General features: G+C 40.1%; 1 protein-coding gene across 1 annotated transcript; it reads left to right on the forward strand.

The window, feature by feature from the left end:
* Positions 1 to 10,193: 10,193 nt before the first annotated feature.
* Positions 10,194 to 20,981, forward strand: ALB (albumin). Its single transcript, XM_032108865.1, has 15 exons — positions 10,194 to 10,339; positions 11,080 to 11,140; positions 11,959 to 12,091; positions 12,948 to 13,162; positions 13,764 to 13,896; positions 14,069 to 14,166; positions 14,912 to 15,041; positions 15,938 to 16,152; positions 16,278 to 16,410; positions 17,667 to 17,764; positions 17,924 to 18,062; positions 18,716 to 18,939; positions 19,461 to 19,593; positions 20,510 to 20,566; positions 20,797 to 20,981. The coding sequence occupies exons 1-14, from the start codon at positions 10,255 to 10,257 to the stop codon at positions 20,558 to 20,560; spliced, it is 1,848 nt and encodes a 615-aa protein (XP_031964756.1). The 5' UTR covers positions 10,194 to 10,254; the 3' UTR covers positions 20,561 to 20,566; positions 20,797 to 20,981.
* The last annotated feature ends 954 nt before the right edge of the window (positions 20,982 to 21,935 follow it).

The raw sequence follows: 21,935 nt of genomic DNA on the forward strand, positions 1-21,935 counted from the left end.
CTATGTGAGCCTTACATTTTAACATGCATAAATGATTCTGAAGGTGTGTTTCAGGCTCCTAATTTGCTTGATAAGCTTTCAAAATGATTATCCTTTGTGAGTATAAAACTGAAAAACACCATGGCAAATAGAGACAAAGGGCATCTAGACAAGATTTTGGATTCTTTCTCATTCTCTTCAAGTGCAGTCAACGGTAAAATAGAACAAAAACAAGACATAAGATCATACGATCATAAGATAAAGTGAATTTTTTTGTATATTTCGTGTATAATGGATTTGTAATTCAAAACTGTAAATGAGACCTCTCAAGCCAAAGCTGCATCACCTGTATTTGAATATCAAAGTTTGTATGTCAAATTAACGTTTTGCTGTTTGGGCTTTTTTTTTATTGCTGACATTTAAGGCAGCATCAGCTGTGGGCTGCACAGGAGTCAGCTAGAAGGTTAAACATTTCTTACACTTTGTGTTTTGCCTGAGTTCAGCCAATCCATAATGATAATTTCTATAGTAACCACTTTTTAAGTAAACAATTGATTAGTTCTGAAATTAGTCCTTGAAACCGCTTCTCTTGGAGCAGCTTGGAAGATCTCAATGCAGGCAGCCTTCTGCTGGCATGCAGAACAACAAGGCTCAGGCTGTTTTTTCTATCCTCATATAGAATGTGCCTTGAAAATATTTATCCTTCCAGAGTAGTTTTATCTCTGGGTAAGGAAGGGAGTGGGAATCTCCACATAGAACTCGGTAAGACCTTGGATTCAGTGAAGGCAGTGTAAGAAATGCCTTTGATATCTCAGAAAGGCGCTTAAAGTGGAAGAATAACGTTTTTTTCAGAGTTCAAATTAGAACTAGAAAAACTGTGTCTAAGTTTTTGATAGTCTAAAATTCCCTAACCCCCAAGGTCCCGTGGAGCCTCTGGTTTTCAAACAGAACCTGCCTTCACTGGTTTACTGTGTGCTGTTTCACTTATTGGCTACACGTTGTAGGTTCTGCTCTGTTTCAGGGGGCCGTTGGGGTAGGGTTTTTAAGAACAGAGAAGAGCTCAATAGTTGGACTCAGTAGGTGGAGCTAAAACAGCTCACTCAGGCAACTCACCTGCAGCTAAAACTAGTCTGATTTTAACTCTTTCCAATGCTTTGGAAATGAATTCTTACTAAAGCATTTGATTCTTAGTATGTATGTCTTAAGGGTTTTTTTTATTTGACAGTAAATATAAAGTGATTTTTTGTGTGTAATTTATTTCCAGCAGACTAAACAAGGATTTTCTGTCTGTGTGTGACATTTACAATGCCATTGACTTTATTGCTAGCTAATTACAAAGTTAGGAGCTGCCTTGAGCAGCTTTGTGTTCCTGAATTAGTGACCTTTTCAATAAGGAGAAAAAGTGCTGGTGAGTGAATTTTCTTTGTGTCACTTGTCATTCTCTTATTTTCTTCTTCATGCCTCTGAGGTCATTTATATTTTTAAATGAGAAAATATCTCAAATGTAAAGCTTGTAACTGTCTGGTGAGTGAGCCTATGAGTGTGTTGAAAGGTAAATCTGGATCTTTTATTCTCATTCATGAATTTTGATGCACAGACTCAGCTCAGTCTTCTCAAGTGTGTAATTTTCAATTACAGACAATATATTAATATGCAATACTTAACATTGTATTCCAGAACTCAGTTTGAACACAAATTCCAAGCTCACCTTCAGACATCACTACAGTCTCTCCATGTTCACCAAAGCTCTCAAATGCCACTTAATTTCAGTCCGTTTTAAACCTGGATTCAGCAAAGCACTTTGTGTGTAACATTTATGTATCCTAATTCCAAATCCTGCGCATCTCTATGTTAGATAGTGACTGTCACAAGCCAGAAAAGCTGTCCAGAATTTTTGGAGTGGTTTATCAGCATTAGCTCATATATTAAGGAACTTCTCGCATTCTGTATTTCTGATAGGTTTCTTTAATTTGAAAAGACTCGTGTAAGGACAATGAAAACATTCTTCAGAAAAAGCACTTGCATAAGCATTTCACAAATACTTTGCAATAAGGGCACCGAATGAGTCACGCATCATTACTAATCATCAGGCTGAGTTTTCTCTCCATTATTAATCAAACCCCAGTGAGACCTGATCTCTTTTTTAGACACATCATTATGGCAATTCTCTAAGATTCTCACTTTCTTTGCCCACAGGAACACTAAATTTTTCTCAGTTTCGAGGTCCCCGGCCTCTTTGTGCAAATAGTTTTGTTAACAGTAGGTGGCAGATTTCTCCCACCTGAGAGCTTGGAAAATGCTTCATCGGGCTAGTTTTCATGGAATGCTGATAGCTGTTTATTCAGGACACACCGTGGCTTTCCCCACCAGAGCTCTCTTTTAGGAAAAGATTAGGCTTGAACATCAGTTTTAGAGTAATCTGGGTATTACCTGAGCTACACCTGCTTTTTGCAGGTATATTTCCTACTCTTCTACTAACCCGTCTAAAAACATTGCTCTGATTTGATATGAAATAACTTCCTTAAAATATTGTATGGAGTGTTGAAAATCTGCATGGAAAGATCCAAGATACAATCTTCCTTTTATCAAGCTTGTTTTCCAGTGAAGTCAGGCAAGTTTTGGCGCTGACCTTGATGTGACCAGAATTAGGCCAATGCTGAATATATTTCAAAATCCTGCATAGAGGACCTGGTAACCTCAGTGAGTTGCCAAAGAGCTCCTTAAGCAATATCAGTGCCCAAGAGACAGGAGTCTCTGCTTTGTCTCGCTTTAAATCAGTTCTTTCCCAGCCTAAAGTGCATTTATGTACTAAAAGGAGGAAGGGAGAACTTGATTTTCCTTTCAGAAGTGGAAGCAGATAGATTGCCTAGCTGATAAGAAAGAATCAAATAAAATAACCTTGCTTTTCTTTGAAAACTAACTAAATAAATAATACACAGGAGTTCCTTGGCAAATTGTCCCAAACGAGTGTGCTTGAGATCACTCAAAAAAGAACTGAGCCTAGTCTCAATTTCGACTTCTCCACACAATAATTTTTAATTACGATGTTACGTTGTTCTGGATTCAATTTTATGACCAGATTGAGTGTGAAGTTTTCTTCTTGTGGGTGGAACCTAAGCCCACGTGAGTGGCGCTTCTGTTTTGGGATAGTGGGATAGTGGGAATGGCATGGAACATTCTATAGTCATGGGTCTCTGGGGCCTGATGGCACACACCCCAAGGTCCTGGGCAAACCGGCTGATGTGGTCTCCAAGCCACTCTCCATCATATTGGAAAAGTCACAGCTGTCAGGTGAAATCCCTGGTGACTTGAAAAAGGAAAACTTTTTATGAAAGGGGTAGGAAGGAAGACCTAGGGAACTATAGACCAGTGAGCCTTACCTCTGTGCTGGGGAAGACCTTGGAGCAGATCTTCATGGAAGCAATGTCAAGGTACATGCAAGACAAGAGAAGAGATCCAGGGCAGCCACCACAGCTTCACTAAGGACAAATTGTGCCTGTCCAATCTGGTCCCTTTATGATCATCAAATCCAACCATTAACCCAGCACTGGGAAAGGCACCAACGAAGCATGTAAGTTAACTGAATCCAAAGTGTTTCACTGGAAACATCAGAGTACTGATAGACTTCTATAAAATCCAGTTATATTTCCGTATTGGCTCTGACAAACCTGCAGGGAAGGCATGCTCTGTACTTGAGAAATTTCTGTCAAGTGATGCAAGAACATTTGTATTCTAGGATGTCAAAGGATCCATCCCAAAACTCCTAATTTTGCTGACAGCAAGAGGCTGCGGTGCCCAGCAGTGCAGCAGGACCTTGGAAACCATGAGACTTGTGCTCGTATTGGACTCTCAGCATTTTCAAGCTTCCTGGGCTCACCAGGAACGGTGTTCTCAGTCTTGACTTAGCACTAGGCTCTCTTCTCTGCCAATAGGAACTGGGAGAAATTTGATTCAACGCATAATTTGCCCAGCTTCCAATTTCCCGGTCCAGGGAGCCAGGAATCTTCCTAGATTTGCACTGGCTTTAAGGGAAGCCTTCCACTGGGAATAGCTCCAGTGCCTAGATACCCACTCCGTGTTTCCCGCACTCACAGTCAAGGAAGAAAGTCAGAAACCCAAGTTCGCTCTAAGCTGAAAGTGCCAGGTAAGGGTGCTGCTACATTAATTGTTATAATTTAATTTCCTGAGTTATTTTTGAGACCTGCGAATCGGCTGTGGATGTGCCTGACTGGCAATATTGAAGCACTGTCGGTATGACCAGTAAAGGCCTCTGGGCAGAAGGCAAATGTCAAGGATAGTCAGCATGGGGTTGGAGGGCACCACAGAGGAATGGCCTCGCGAGTGTAGCCTCTGCCTAATTGATCCAAAAGACAACACCAAAAGCTTCATGTACAAAGAGTTTGTTAATATTTCTTTGCACTATGACTTAAGAAGCATTCTCAGTTTAGTGTTCAAATTTTAAAAAAACAAACCAAACTTCGCAGCTATTCAGGCTTTGCACAGCCACAGATCCGCCTGATAGATCTCTTTAGTTCCTCTGATGTATGGACCAATCTTTTGGTAACTTATGTAAGAGATCCACAAGAACTATACAGATCTTTGCTAAGCTCAATAGCAGTTTTTGGTCTCTGATGTAATTTTTCTGATTCTGGGAACGTACTGAGGAACCTTTCTTCTAAAATCAGGTCTTCCTGAAGGCCCTCAAATTCAGAGAGATTGAATTTCAAACCCAATCATTTGTCTTCTTCAAAAATCAGAGTTTACAAGCACTACTCTAAAGAAAAAGAAACAAATAAACCAAGCAACATTTCCTCAGTTTTGTATTATTTTTAGTCACTTCCTTAACAATGGGAATCCCAGTTTCCAGTGTTACGTGTCATAGGGTAACAAATCCAGGTAAAGGAGAACATGGGAAGGAAAACAGCAACCTGAAGAAAGACAATGTTTTGTTGCTGCTGCTGCAAATCCAGTTCTCTTCTAAGAGATCATTACATCCTGGTAATATCACTGGGAATCTGATTCACATTGAAGGAAGTACTGAACCTGGAACTACAAGCCAGAGCTCACCTAACAAATGTGGTCTGGTTGAATGCTGCTTGAAAAACCATTGATTTTTACAATGGAAAAGTACAGGTGCTTGGATTTGACTAACTGAACTTTGCTTCATAGGCTAAGGCAGAAATGTGGAAATATTTCACTGTGCCTTTGGATTTCACTTGTGGGGACAGGATGCTTCACATTTCATTCATGGGGCCTCAGAATTCATAATTGCAGCATAATATGCAGAAGCGGATTATCTTTTTATGTCACCAAGTAAATGACAGTGCCAAATTTTAAATTATCTTGTCCTGCCTGCTCCAGTAACAAGGACCTAGAAATGGCCTACAAACTTTTCTTCTCCTGCTAAGGTGCCACCTGAGGCCCTGACTCCCAGCTAAAGAAATTCCAAAGACAGTAGGGGATATTTGAGGTGGAAAATTCTATTCTTACTCCAGGACTTCATTTAAAATTACTATCTTTTCCTTTTTCAAAGTAGTGAGGGCTTTGTCTTAAGGAATTGTTTGCTCAGGAATAGGGGAAAGGCTGAGAAAAGAATCACTCCCTTTATCTCCTTAATGCTCGAACATTTACAAGTTGTCTTAAATGGATGAACTGGGATCTTCCCAAGAAAAAAACCAACATAAAAAACCCCAAGGCCCGAACAGAAGAAACACCACAAGAGAGCAATTATAGCAGTAAAACAGATTCTGCTTCTATGGAGGTGAACGTGAAAGAGAAAATATTTATCAGCTTGGCAGCTTTTAGTCCAGAATGGGAAAACCATAAGTTTACAATGAAACTAAATGAAAAATAAGGCAAAGTAAGAGTGTCAGCACTGCCAGTGATGCAGTAACATTGTGGGGGCAGCTGCAAAATGGCAAAAATTTTCCACAAGTCCTAAAGCCCCTCTAGTTAGACAGGATTTTTTTCGACTCTTAAAGTGTTTCAAGAGAGAAAGAGAGAAACCCAGTGGCTCCCAGAATCGTTAGTTCATTTTACGCATACTTCGTTTCTGATTTTAGCAAATACACCTGCTTACACTTAGAAAAAAGAAGTTTGTAGCCACGTTTTTTATAGATATTGGAGGTTACGGATCAATGGCCTAAAGAAATTCAAAACAAAAAAACCCTCCAAACATTTCCTGCTGTTCCTCAAAAGTTTGCAGTATTTCTTTTATTGCTAAAGCTGAAGTACTCCAAACCTAGGGAAGAAATATTAACAATCTCTTGCCAAACAAAAGCTGTCATCTTTGGCTCTTGACTGTACCACATTAAATGGCTCTTCTCTCCTGCCAAAGGCCATCAGGTAGCATAGCAGAGCAGCATAGAAATTGGAAACTGAGTGCCAAAAAGTTTCTAGGGCACAAGTGAATGCACTGGATTCCAAAGGCCTCTGGGACTTATGTAAGAGGAAGAAGAAAGATCCCCACCGACAGTTCTATCATGAGCCAAACATCAATCACACCACTGCAACGATTTCAGTTCCAGAGACAATTATCAAAGGCATTATAAGAAACCCTGAAGAAAAAAATCTTCATGAGGAAGACTTCCTGAAGAGAGCTGTGCTGCACCTTGGGTATTTCTTTCCCAATAATAATTTAGATACAAAATTGAGATACATCCATACCAAGATATAACACTGATTTTTTTTGAGGGATTTAGAAATGGATAATAGATTAAGCCAATACTCATCTATTTTGTGGATTACCTACTTCAACTGGCAGCAAAAAAAGTCATAGGGACATGGAAAAAAGAGACAAGTTCTGAGAAGTCCCAGAATTGATACCCTCAAAAAGCACTGAGGCTGTATATTTGGATATGTTCAAGCAATTGAATGCTTAATAGGCAAAGCAAAGTTGTTCTTGTACCTGCTGCCAAAGAATGATGTTGGCAAATGGTAGTTAATGAGGAAAACAGCTACATCACCACATTGTGGCCTTGTGAGACAAAGGGGTAGGGATGGTAGAATGGCCTAGGGATCAAATGTACAGGATCAGCAGGAATAGTCATTCTTGTTGATTCAGAAATCCTTATTTAAATGATCGAGAACTCACTAACACTGCAGGTGAGCGGCTGATGCCAGAAGATGAACTGTAAAGTATCAGAACTCATTGATGATATGCCCAGGAGACACATCTGACATGGAATGCTGTTAGCTGCGCCTGAGCAGGTCTCTCCCTGTTCTGCCACAGTGATCAAATCCTTTCTGTCTTTATGTTTGCTTGTTTTATGTCAATGAGTCCATCTCTGTTCAAACAAAAGCCGTATATCTGAGATGTTTGACTCGTTCTGCACAGGAGCCAAACATCAGTGATAAGAAAGGCAAACATCATGCACCAGAGCAGGAAAAAAAAGTAATACCTGATACCTGTCCACATGTCCAGGGCTACAGACATTTAGAGCTACAGACATTTATTTAGAAATATACTGATCATTACAGTTACTAAGAAAAATAGCTGCTCACTGTAGCTACTGGCACAGGAATGTCTCTAGGTTTGGTGCGTTTCATGGTCCAGTCCCACAAACAGAACTTTAGGTCTTGAAAAAAACAGAAACAGCAGTAAATAAAATTGAGGGCCACAAAAGTAAAGGATTTCTTGTGTTCTTTGCGTTTTGAGAGATTACTTTGAAAAGGACTTACTTGCCAAAAGGGCTCTGACAGTTGTTCTAATGATATATCACATTTGTTTCTCAAGAGCCTCATGTCATATTAGTACATCTTGCTCCACTTTGTTTCTGCTCTTCCACTTTGCACAAGCTGGTATGATGAAATATTTTTAAATTATGCATCCTTTTTATTTCCAGGTCAATTACTCTTGGAATTACTGTCCTTTGGTTCCACATACCTGGAATAAAACTAGTTATCAACAGTAACTTTAGGCATAAATGAGTGTGAAAATGGATCATCTTAAAATGCCATTGATAAATTCCTTTCTCTAATACCAGGACAATTTTGTTGGAGTGAACTCAACACAGTATGAAAGCATTGAGTAACAGGAAGCTCAGTATAATATTTAATATTGTTAAACAAACATGAGCATTGGAGTTCAGCTCTCAGCAGTTATATGAACCATTGGCATGAAGTACAGGACAGACAACAGAAGATATCTAGAAATAAACATGGACCCTGTATTCCAAACTTACATATTAACTCCAGGGGACCAGGAGTGAGTGTTCTTGCTAACACTGCACAATGCCACAAGGGAAAATTCCAGAGAGCTTTCAAGGTGCCACATTGCATTCGTTGTACTGTATTTCAGCTTTGCCCTCCCATCCCTTAGCTGTAGTTTTCTGGAGACTTCTTTGGTATGGCCTGAGAGCATCTCAGGAGCTGTTCTAAGATGTCATTCACCAATACCACAGTTGTTTACCTACCTTGTGGTTATCCACAAAATACCTGAACATGTGTTTCTGTCCCACTGAATGCTCCCTTAAGATTTGAAAGGACATGGATCTTCTCTGACAGAGGGATATGGTCAGTAAAATAATTACAGACTGAATTAACAGGATCTTTCCTCAGATTTTGTTAGGCTAAAGCAGCACAGGTCTGAAAGGTCCAGATTGTTCATCCTAATTCCCATCATTCTCCAGAAATGTGGGATTTTGCTACAACCACCTGGAAACAATCCCAATGTCTAACATTATGACGTTTCTAACATTGCTTTTCTCCCAACCTAGCTTTCCTGCACCATCCTTCAGTAAGAGTTATCCAAATAACCTTTTAATTCCCAAAATAGAACCTTGTTCATTTAAATCACTAACAGAATGCTGGTTTTTACCTACAGAAATACCAGGAGCAGACTCAGGAAAATGCAAAAATTTTTTGCAACAGCAGCAGCCAGTAGAAATTTCATTGTATCACACTACTCTGTGAACTCATATCAGTTTTATGTGGTTATTCCTGGAGAACAGAACAGCCTTTCTGAAACACAAGATGCATTGCCTTGGCATTTTCCTGAATGAAAACTGCCTGCAAATATTTTGAGCTTAGACATGTCATTTGCTTTATTTCAAATGTCTTTAAAAACTCACACTCAGAAATAAAAGGAAGTATTATGCATGTACTTATTTATTTAGGCAAATTTCCAGAAAACCGATCATGGAATTGTTCTTGCTATTCCCATTAGGAATAATACAGAGTTATGGCAAAACTGCCCGCCTGAGGAAGAAAAACAGAGTAGAAAAGGGAACCTTAAGGACTAAGGAAGTGTTTGGAGACCACATACTCAGCTCTACCACGTGGGTGCTCGCAAAGCAAAGAGTTGCAAGGCAGCACACAACCTGCAGTTGTGTGGGTTGACATCCAGACACTGGGGACATAAATTCATTAAAATAAATCATAGTATTTCCCACTGGGATGCTACATCACTTTGCACTCAGCAAGGATTCAACCTTGTACTTGTTTGGGATTTTTTGAAGCATCTCTCTAGGTATCCTAGAAAAGTAATTTCACTTTTATTCCATGTCCTGGGGCTCTGTGAAAACTGCACGTTTCTTCCTGTGTCTGATCTCCTAAGTTACTGCCTAATCAATAGGAACTTTTTCTGGGAGGAGAGCGATGCTTAATTAAGACATTACTCTTCGGAGGATGTCAGTACAAATGAGAAATTGTCTGAAATGACAGCTCTTGCACATGTTTACCCATGTGTTTGGCTGTTTTCTGGATATTGGTGAACAGCAGTACCCACAGAAAACCAGAACAGGACCTAACAAATTCACGTGCTCAAATCAGCCCTAGATGTCTAGATTAGCCATCTCATCTTAACAAAGTGATTTAAAATTAAAATTCTCTAATGTCAAGTGGACTGAGTCCTATCTGAGTGAGTTGTTACTATACAATACCAACATGCATTGCTTTTGAACAAATACTAGCAAAATAAAGGCTATAGAATTAGCCCTGATGACTTTTTTGTCTGATGCCTTGAACTCCTTGTTTGTCATTTGATAAGGAAATTTACGCAAAACTTTTATCTTTTTTGGGTGCTGGAAGGTTCAACCTCTTCAGGACAAAAAGGCCCAGAGTAACAACACAGAATAAATAACTAATATCAAATTAATTTTTGGCAAGGGCAGCTGAAGTTTTGTAATCTTCTTCAGGCCAAATGGAAATCTACAAATGCCAGCTTGAGGGTTAATATTTTACAAGCGTGGGTAGTGAAGGGTATATAAGCAAATTCTCTTCTTTCAATCTTCCTAGCATTTTTGAGCAATTTTGCTCACATCATAACCTGAAACCATGAAGTGGTTAGCATTAATTTCATTTCTTTTTCTCCTAAGTTCTGCCAGATCCAGGAATCTGCAAAGAACTGCACGAGATGCAGGTAAGAAAGGACTAATTAGTTCTCTTGGAAGTCTTTGTTCTATCAATTTAACGTTTTAAATACAGTTTCACAATTTGTGGGAGCCTGATCCATATTGAACAGAAAAATATTATTGACTTGAAAGGAAACTAAATGAAGAGACAATGGGGAGATGGGTAGGACGCTCAGGACAACTTAACTGGGCGAGTGAGTGTGGTGCCATCCCTCTGCAACGTCTATGTGGTGCATGAACAGATGTTAATGACTCAGGATCTGTTCCTTTCCAACATGGAAAAAGCAGATGCACTGTGCTTTTGGAAGTTCTGTCTTTTGACAAGCTAGTAACTTAGTGTTCCCAAGAAGAATGTTTGCTCTAATCAAGCAGCAGCCACATTGCTTTATTTGCAGTGTTTGGTGGTGGTGGTTACTCAAAGGACACATTTGCTAACCCTGGATAGTAAGTCCCAGCAGTCTTTTTGAACATCTGAATTAAGAAGCTGCTTACAGAGTTAAATATTGTATTAGAATTATGAAAATCATATGCTTGTGTTCCTTCAAAAAGACAAGCAAACATAGGAGTTGGGTATCTGCAGACAAATGAACAAGAAAGAGTTCAAATTCTTACACTCTTAAGTATAAGAGTTGGGTGAATGCTGAACCCTTGTGAAAATCTGGCCCTTGGTGCCCAGAATGTATTTTTCGGGGTCCAGCACAGACAGTGTGACAGTGAGCGTCACTTGTCCCTTTGTTTGTCTTCCTAGAGCACAAGAGTCCGATTGCCCACCGCTTCAAAGACTTGAAGGAGGAGACATTTAAGGCAGTGTAAGTGAACATTCAGCTTCCAGCTTCTGATTGTTTTTCTGTCTCTCTTGATATTGTACCGAAAAGGGAAAGTAAGACACACTGTATGGGCTCACAAGGAGTGTGTATGTCTCACTGAAACATTGAGTTAGCCCCTTACTGTTACTATGCAAAACCTAGAAATATTTTAAGGCCTGCAAATGTCACAATGACTTTATTGCTCTCTGGAAAAAAAAATTCCTTGCAAGCCTTGTGAAAAGGCCTCTGGTTCCTTCTCTGAAAATAAAATAGGCATGAGGAATACAGGTTTGATATCCTTAGAATGAAATTATGCTGCATTGAGACATTGCCAGAAAAAAACACAAACAAACTACCAACCTCAAAAAACAAGCCTGCAACAGGTTTTCTGAGACAATTCAGTGGTTTTCATTTGAAACTGGTTTTGGGAAAGACAGAGGGCCCTGACAGACACATAAGTACTGAGAGAAGGCAGCCTGAAGATCTCAGTGACCAAATCCAGCTTAGGTTATGGCATTTATGAGTTTGCTGGTAAAAGTGACAGAAAACTCCAATCACAGTCCTTTCTGTTTTTTTTCTAATTTATTATGCAAGGCTTCTTTTATTGGGAAGGTAAAAAGGTTATTGGGAAGGTTAAAAACATGTTCAGAAAGGAGGTGAGAAGAAGACAGATGTGGGATCTGGCACTATGCTCTGCATGGTGTTCTAGTTAGCCTTTGTGCATGTCATTTGAACAAACAAGTTTAATTCAGAAGCACATTTGAAAATATTGCCTGGTATGTTTCTCATTTTCATATTCCAAACTGTGCTTTGTGTTTCAGTACCATGATCACGTTTGCCCAGTACCTCCAGAGATGTTCCTACGAGGGGCTGTCTAAGCTGGTGAAGGATGTTGTTGATTTGGCACACAAGTGTGTGGCCAATGAGGATGCTCCCGAGTGCTCAAAACCACTGGTAGGCAGTGAATCCTTCAGTATTGTATTTCTCTTCGCTCTGTGCAGCTGCCAGGATCACCCTCCTTGAGGACTTATACCTGAACCTTTCGGGTGTGGCTATTGTCACTGGCCAATGCTCAGATTTTAGTGCTTAGAGAACTTGTTTTTGTCAGGTTCTAAAACTGTGCCTTTGAGAAATGCCTAGATGATCCATGGAGCCATATATTGGAGACCAAACACCACGCTTTGGCACATCCAACTTAGTTAGCATTGCCTGAAAATAAACGTTAGCATTTTGTACAAAACCCCAGCTGTAACGTAGAGGCCTAATTCTAGGTATTAAAGTGACCTAAGCGTGTGGATTTCCACACTGGGGTGACTTGAAAAGGTGTGTGTGCTAATTTAAGGCACTTAGTTTATGAGGGTTTGAAAAAATTCTTCTAAAATCAGGTAACAAAAGAAGTTTGCAGGTATTTAGGATCCCTGAATGTCTAACAGGTTCAGCTAGACATTAGTTCTCCCTAAAGACTTCCCAAACTGCTCATCAAGTAGAATTCCAAATCCTACTTCAATTAATCTGAAAATTCAGTTTAGTCAAATTATAAGTAAAAGGAGAGTATCTCTGTCTTGCAGAGAGTATTTCAAATTATAAATTTTTTTTCAGTAAAGCATTGGAACCATTTTGATATCGGACTACATAAAATAAAACTTTATAAAATTATGTGAAAAGCAGTAGATTATTTTGATTTATGGTCTAAATCTTGCTCAGTAAAAATATATTTACTATTCAGCCTGGGTTTTCTTTTGCAGATAAATAGACAATACATTCCACTGTCTATAAACACTAATTCTGACCCCCGGCACCTCCCTTACAGCCCTCCATTTTCCTGGATGAAATCTGCCAAGTTGACAAGCTCCGCGACTCATATGGTGACATGGCTGACTGCTGTGGTAAAGCTGATCCCGAAAGAAATCAGTGCTTCCTGTCCTTCAAAGTTCACCAACCAGACTTCATTCCACCATACCAGAGACCAGCTGCTGATGTGATATGCAACAAGTACAAGGATGAACGGGTGTCACTCCTGGGACAGTAAGGAAAACAGCCACTTCTACTTTCTTATCCTGATCACATTTTCTCATTTCATGCAAGAGCAGGTTTTTGCATTTGAAACAGGGGTTAAAGATCACATTTCATAAATCTTGGATGACTTTTCTTCCCCAAACCTGCTGAAAACTCACCGTGTCTCCAGTACTGATTTAATAACCTACTTGCTCCAGCTTCCCACTACCATAGGTGTAATTGGCAAGAATGAAGAAAGATAACAGTAAGAAGAATAAAAATTGGCAATAAAATCTTGGCAAAAGGGCCATAGATGTATTTTTCACTCTGAAAATCAGAATTTTCAAGTATTGGACAATACATTTTAAAAAACCAGCTATACATCAAACCAGATGGCTGACAACATCAGGAGCTCACCCTTCACTCACAGTTACTGAGTCCTGCCTTGGGAAGAGTGAGATTTAGCAGAGCATCTCCTATCAGTAGGCATTATGTTTTGAAAGTAGATTACTAAATTAGATTTCTAAAGTAGATTTCTAAACTAGGAAAAAGTTAGAGAAGCTGCAAGAGGTTTAAGGCCATTTGCTATTGTCACTGGAACATGGAACTTACGCTTTCCTTTTCCTTCTAGTTTCATCTATACTGTTGCAAGAAGAAACCCCTTCTTGCATGCCCCAGCGATCCTGGGTCTGGCTGCTGAGTATGAAAATGCACTTAAAAGCTGTTGCCCAGAGAGTGATATTGGTGCTTGCTTGGATGCAAAGGTACAGCAAATTTGTCCCTGTGGATGAACACTAAGCAACTGAGTGAGAAACAGGCAGAATTCTCCTGTCTATGCAAATCTTTGCATGAAGAACTTGAAGAGACAGGTCAGAATTAATTGTATCCCTTGGATGTAATCAGTTTAATGTGATAATGTGTGTCCTGTTACCGCAGGCAGTTGTCATCAAGGAAAGAGCCAAGCTTATAGGAGTGAAGCAGCAGCATGGATGTCGAATCCTCGACAAGTATGGTGAGAGGACTTTCCAAGCAAGGTAAGTTCCAATCACGTTTTTGGATGAAATGTAGGCTTGTCAACCTGTGAGTGAGACCTAGGAAAAAGCTCAGCTGTGAGAGTTGCAGAGCAATGAAACCATCTCTGGAACCAGTCCAGAAGATGTAGAATTAACTGTTGGAGTGTCACTCGGAACCAGAGATTAGAGTGTGTTCCAATGCCAACAGTTTTCAGTGATGGACACATCAACAATCAGCAAAGTAAGGTGCTAGTTTGAACCTTAAGCCAACCAAAAAGTCAGGTTTGGCAGAATCACAGTTGTTAAAACATTTGTTTGTAAGATAAAGAAAAGCTTTAACAATTAATAAGTGGATCATCTGTCTGGGCACTGAGAGGTGCTTTCGTTCTGTGGCCAGTCTGATACACTAACATTGACTAGGATTATCTTATAGATGTAGTCAGCTTTGATTTAAAGGTATAATCAGGACTATATCTATCTGTGCCAAGTAATCTGGAGTGCTTTCCAGTCGCTCAAGAGTGATCGGGAATTCTAGAGTGTGAGTCTTACAGTTCCGGCAGAACAGAAGAACCACAAATTTGTTCCTTTCTGGCTTTACTGGTGTAGATGTTGATGCCCTTTTTTTTCAGCCACCAGAAATAAGATGAGAAGAATGAGTATTTTCTTGAAACAATCCTGATCTACCATATCATGTGTTAATGACTTACAAGGTTTCTGTTCCCTACAGTGCTTTAAAACAAGTGTCTTTTTCTCCTTTTCTACCCAGTAAACTTGTTCGTATGAGCCAGAAATACCCCAAGGCTCCATTTGCAGAACTTGTTAAGATGGTCCATGATGTGAAGGATGTCTACAAAGAGTGCTGTGAAGGGGACATGGTAGAATGTGTGGATGACTGGGTAAGCTCACTCACTATTTTAAACAATGTTTGCATATTTGAAAAATGTTTAGAGAGATAGTAATTTGTGCAGCTGCTCATTCACAGTCCAGGGAACTTAAACTTGTACTCAGCCCTGCTGGAAGGTTCCTCAAGCACTGAAAAGCTCAGGATCAGCACAGCTGACTGTTACTGGCAGTAGGTTTCGGCACAGCTGTGGATATAGCCCTGTCTGATCATGAGGACAAGGAGCTGTTGCTTACAGTCTACAAGTGTGTTTGGCTGAAATCAGAACACTTAGCAGGGAGGTTGTTTGATGGTATTTATTCACTTCAACTCAATCATAAATAAAGCAAAAGAAAGGAGAGGCAAAAAGGCTGCAATTTTTTCTCCTGTCCTGTCGAGTGTACTGCCATTAATCCAGCTTTCCTGTAGTGCCAATGAATGCTAGAGAACAGATTAACAAACCTCTGCGATAGTGAGATGATTTCAATATTGCCTGGCTGACTGAAACTTGGACACACTTGTTGAGCCAGCTGGTTCCAGTGCTCTGGGGTTTTATCATGTTTTGTCCTCTTTCAGAGCTGGGCATCTTATCAGGACTGACAAGATCCATCAGATATCCTTGTGACAGAGCACTCAGTGATGTGCCCTGGCTTTCCAGAGTTTGTATTCTCAGAGTTTCTAGGATCAGGGAGGGAACCATTCACCCTGCACACCGTGTTCAGCATACACAGGGCATGCTCATGCCCCAGTTATTTCTCTTTGTATGAAGGCAGCATTTTTTTTCGCAAAGCGCTAAGTAAATAGGTGACGTGAGTGAAAAGGAAAGAGTCTGAAGCGGAGAGAGCAGATCAATTAATCTGTCTTTAAATTATAATTTCATAGCTTGTCTGATACTATGTTTTAATTTTACAGTCAGAGCTCGTGACCTCTTTGTGCTCTAAACAAGATATTTTCTCAAGTAAAATCAAGCCTTGCTGCGAGAAGCCAGTAGTGGAACGGACCAGGTGCATCATAGAGGCAGATTTTGATGACAAACCTGACAATCTTCCCTCTCTAGTTGAAAAATACATTCAAGATAAGGAAGTGTGTAAAAGCTATGAGCCAAACCATGATGCATTCCTGTCAGAGTAAGTAGTACCAACAGCATTCCAAGCTCATTGTCCACCTGAGGAAATGTCCTTGTTATTACTGCACTGTGCTTGATGAAAGCAGCACATTATTCAGGAGCTCTGTCTGCTCACGTGCCTTTCAGGTTTGTTTATGAATATTCACGAAGACACCCCGAGTTCTCCACACAGCTGATTATGAGGATTACTAAGGGATATGAAACACTCCTGGATAAGTGCTGCAAGACAGACAACCCTGCTGAGTGCTACGGAAACGCTGTAGGTGCAAAGCTTTGTTTGCAGATGACTAGAATGCTTGATTGGTACCTGTCATGAAAGAATTGGGTTGAGAAGCTCCTACAGAAGAGCAGACAGAAAGCTTTTGGAGAGAGTAATCCCAAGGGAAGTTAATGTCCTGGTGGAAGATGAAGCAGTCCATGGCCCATGACAAGGATACAGGGTTATCTCAGATCACAGAGTAATTTCATTGGTCACATTACAGTATTTCAGACTAGTCTCACTCAGCTGTCTGATGCCTCTGTATCTCAGAAGTGGTTCTGCTTGTCCTGAGGCTGACAATTAATAGCTCAGTTATACTCTGAGCTCCACTGCCTATACTGAGTATGGCTGCTCATGGATTGTGATGGGAATGTGCATGGCCAGCACATAAGAGACCCCTCAACTTAAGTCTGATCTGCAACTCAGTCACACACAAGACACAGCATAAGTTGAGTCCCTGAAAGCTTTGGCCAAGAGATGTTCCCCTCATGGATGATAGTAATTTGAAATATTTACTTGATTTAAACAAATAAACATAAACCCCCACTGTTTAGAAAGTAAGTCCAACAGGTAATTAATTTAAATTAAATTTTTAAAATGTGGCTGCCTTTTTCAAGGAAATTTCTGTTAGAACTTAAGACCCACAAGGGAGTCAAATCCTGCCTACACCATCCTGGCTATACGGAAGTGATCAACTTTGCAAAATGAGCATTTTGTAGTTAAGAGGTTTAGAAGAGATCAAAAGTTACATTTGTATGACTGTAACTGATGCCTTGGAGTGGCTACCTGGAAACAGAGGCTAGACAAGATTATGAGAATAAAAGCAGGTATTTATTTGATGGGCCTTCAAAGGTACACCTTGGGAGTCAAAAGCCTCCGAGGGGCTCCACCCAAGATGGACGCTGGGTTGCAGGTTTTTCACACTTTTATAAGTTTGGTCCATTTGCATATCAGGGTTAATTCTCCAATTATAATTTCAGGTAGTGATGTCATTATCCCCAGTTTGTTCCCCCTGTCAGAGGCTTTAGTTTACATATTTTGGGGCCTGGGACAGCAAGGTGTCCTTGAAGTGCAAACCTAGAGAGGGTTTTTTATGTCCAACCAGCATGAGAGGACAGTAGCTGACAGGCTGTATGAAGTTTCAGAGTTACATACTAAGCAGTACAGGATTTGAAAAATATAAAAGTTAAAACCTAAGGCATCGTTAACAGCAAGTCCTGCTCTAATATTAATAATAAGTTTGTACTTGTTTGCAGCAAGAGGACCTGAACAAGCATATCAAGGAAACTGAGGATGTTGTGAAGACAAACTGTGAGCTGTTCAATACCCATGGCGAGGCAGACTTCCTTAAAGGGTGAGCAACTCATGATAAATATTCTGGAGTGTAATGAATTACACTGGCTGCTTTGGGCAGATTGATTTGATCTTCACTTCTGTTTTCCCTTCAGTGGGCCAGATGTGCTCACATTTGAAGAATGCTCTACTAACAGTCATTTTAATTTGTCTTTGTCAGAATTCTGGTCCGCTACACTAAGAAAATGCCTCAGGTATCAACTGACACCTTGCTTGAAATTGGGAAGAAAATGACAGCCGTTGGCAACAAGTGCTGCAGTCTTCCTGAGGAGAAACGCATGTCTTGTTCTGAGCACTATGTGAGTACACAGATTTATTCTTCTCCCTTCTTCTCTTTGAGATTTTTCCCGTTTGCAAAAATACTGAATTCTGGCGAGATAGCAAACACAGTGATTTTTCATAAACACCATGGTAAGCATCTGCCTAACAGAATTCCCAGTCTGTTCATTTTTTTATGGATGTGGGAGCCTAAATAGCTATCTGATGGTAGCTTGTGAAAATTTTAGTTAAACTTTGCTTTCCCTCAGAAAGCAAAAGTAAGTTCATAGAATCATAGAATCAGGAATCATAGAACCATAGAATGGCCTGGGTTGGAAGGAACCTTAAAGATCATCCAGTGCCAACAGCCTGCCGTGGGCAGGGACACCTTCCACTGGACCAGGTTGCCCAGAACTCCATGATTGAGACTGTGGCAGGTAGCATTTGGAAAAGCTAAGCAGTGTCTTGAAACCTTCAAACCTACTGATTGTAGCCCAATGCCCAGACTGTTTGCAGATGAAGAAATGCCTTAGTCCAGGAAAACCTATTTATTTTAAATTTCAAACATACGCGATTTCCCAGCAGGTGTTAGATCCAATAGCTCCCACTTCCAGCTGTGCTCTCATAACACAAACATCACCTAGTTCCTGTGGTTTTGGGAAGATGTAACTCACCTTTGCCCTTTTCTTTTCAGCTGAGCATCATCATTGAAGATATGTGCAAGAGGCAGGAGAGCACCCCTATCAATGACCAGGTTTCACAGTGCTGCAACGAACTCTACTCTTACAGGAGACCATGTTTCACTGCCATGGGTGTAGATACCAAATATGTGCCTCCACCATTTGACCCCATGATGTTCAATTTTGATGAGAAAATGTGCACTGCTCCTCCTGCTGAGCGCGAAGAAGGGCAGCTGAAGTAAGCTCCAAGAAATACCTTGTAGGAAAGCTTTTGAAGTGTAGCACTTACGGGGGTGTAGAAGGAAGCTACAGACACTCTGTTTTGTCATCTGACTGGGGCTTCACTAGTGACAGAGAAAACCAGTTGGAACTATGTGTTTGCACTGACCTGGTCAGCATATAACATCATGTAGTTTGGAAGAGGAAAAATAGGATTTTTTTCTTCACGTAAAATCACTCTCTTAACTGACCAGTTTCATGTAGGCCCGCTGCCTGTGCAAGTCTTGAGATGTACTTAATTAAGACAACATACAGATCATTTCCTTAAGTTTTTCCCCACCTGTAACTGAGTTAACACAAAGCAAACAGATGGTTGTGTTAGACTGGAAGTTAGGAGTCACCAACAGGCACAGGCTCATCTAGGCATGACAAAAAAAACCCTCATAAATGAGCTGTGCCTGGGGGGGAATGGTGTCTTGTAAACTGGGGAATCCAACTACAGCAGGCAATGTTAACTGTGTCTTGTGGCTTTGTTTTCAGATTGCTCGTCAACCTCATCAAGCGCAAGCCCCAGATGACAGAAGAACAACTAAAGACAATTGCTGGGGGTTTCACTGCCATGATGGAAAAGTGCTGCAAGCAGTCAGATATTGATGCGTGCCTTGGGGAAGAGGTACTTTCTATCTCCTTTTTTAAAAGAAACAAAACAAAAAACCACACACACACACAAAAAAAACCCAAACCAAAAAAAACCCAAACCACGTATACAGGAACCTGGAAACTGTGCACTAGAAAGTGGTTCTGCAAACTGCTATGGTCACTTGTCTGTGTGCCCTTAAAATAAATGTGCAGAGCTTAATGTACATCTTGGCTGCACAGATGATAGTCACTGAACAATTTCACGTAGAGAGGTTGTTCTGGAGGTAATTTAGGCAAACCACATGCTCAAAGCGCATCTAAATCCTAGATTAGATGAAGTTCTTTAGGGCCTTGTCAGAAGAGCCAAGTATCTACAAGCCACAGTTGAAAAATACCCATGTGCAGAATTTAAACTTTATCTCTAGCATACATAAACTTCTTTTTGTGCTACAGATCCTTACAGAACTCTTGGATTACCAGTAAAATGTGCATCTGGATCAATTCTCAGAAGTGCCTAGCAATTAGATATATTGAGAGTTCAGCTGATCATGTCACAGAAAAAGTTTATCTAGAGCCATATTGCATTGCCAGGTTTCCAGTAGCAACCTCATTATAATGTAGTAGAACTATTACTAATATCTTAAACTGCTTATTAATTGAATTATTTTTTATTTATATCTGAAGTATTGCATAGGTAAATATATTGAGAAAACTTAGGAAAGAATTATTTTGTCTCTAATCCATTCCAAGAGTTTCTTTTCTACTTTGGCAAAATTGAAAGATACCCAACATCCAGGGGCACATGGGTTCTAGGGTCAGGAAGTACCATTAGAATTATCATTTGAACCATAATTCAGGCACGAGTTTAAGTTTCTAACAGTTCCTTCTCAAGCACAAGCTACTTTGCTCCTTAGTTGCTCTCTCACAACTGTCTGTATTCCTTTTCCTAGGGTGCTGCCCTAATAGTCCAGAGCAGAGCCACATTGGGAATTGGTGCTTAACCTAAGGTAGGTTACTGCAGTAATGCACATTTGTCCGTCAGTCTGTCTGCCCCTCCCTGCCCACCCTTCCATCCACTTAACTTCTTCATCCCCAAAAAGCATCCAGCTTCCCTTTAACCACCACCTCTGCTTTCCCTAATATTTTATCATCTGCCACTGCACAGGGAACAAAAAGTTGAAGTACTACCAGTATGCTGCCATTTTACAGAATACTCCCTTTTGTCTCTCCAATCTAGGTTGCCAGTGGGAAAAATATGAAGAAAAAAACCCTTCCATGTAACTTCTCCCACCCCTTACCCCTTTTCCTTTGGTACTGAATGAATATTTCATGAATCTTCTGTGTTTTGTCAAACTATGTGCTTTTCAATTCCTTTACTTAAAAAAAAAAAAGAAGAATAAATAAAGGCTTTATAAAATTGCACCTGTCCTTGTCTGCTAGTCACTACCATAAGGCAAAGCTCTGTAGTGCTCCCTACACCAAATGGCTACTCTAAGTAGAATATATGGGCAAAGAGTCTATATTTCAGATTTTTTTCCTGTTTATTGCTCTTGGAAAGTTTGTATGAAAGAATATGAAAGATGGTGAAACATTTATCTAGACTTTAACACCCTTGATTTTAGGTTGATTTTAGGCTTTACTTCAGCCATTGTAATTACATATTAAGAAAGGTTTCAAAAGTACTGTTCGATCTCAGTAAGATGACTAGCAAGGCGCTATTCTACAAAAAAAGATTATTTTTACACCAGCCACAAATCAAGCATCTCTTCATTTGCAAAGAGTTGCAAATAGCCCTGCTTTAAGACACTTTTCATGTCTTAATTAGTTTTTTAAAAAATGTTTTAAATTTTCTTCTGAAAAGCTCACCACCTAAATCATGCCCTTCACTCCAGGTAACTCCCCAGAGAGACATTTCCCGGTCCTATGCCACCAAAGCAGTGCTATTTTCTAGGACATATTTCATTTCATTACACAAACCCCCCCAGTCTTGACTTCAACAGAGCCCCTTGCACTGTTAGAAGGGCCCTTGTGTAACGAGGCATTTCACAAGGGCAGCTTCTTGGCCTTAAGAAGCTTTGTGCCTGTGGTTCCTGAACCAGGAGTACTCTACAGGCTGTGGGATGAAATATTCAGAGATACTGGGTCGAAACTTGAACAGAAAGACTCACCAATCTTGTTACACTTGAAAGATTTGAACATTCAGCCACTATAAGTCACAGCTACATACTGGTTTAGAGAGTTGATGTGGCCAAGAGGCACTCATAAACATCAAGATTTCAAGTTTTGTGAATTTGAGGAGCAATACTTGGCAGTTACAGTTGAACTTTTTCCCTTAGTTTAAAGGAACACAAACTTCTTATAAAGACCATTCCCATA

The sequence above is a fragment of the Corvus moneduloides genome, chromosome 5 (assembly GCF_009650955.1).
Source record: "Corvus moneduloides isolate bCorMon1 chromosome 5, bCorMon1.pri, whole genome shotgun sequence".
In the NCBI taxonomy this organism is placed as follows: Eukaryota; Metazoa; Chordata; class Aves; order Passeriformes; family Corvidae; genus Corvus; species Corvus moneduloides.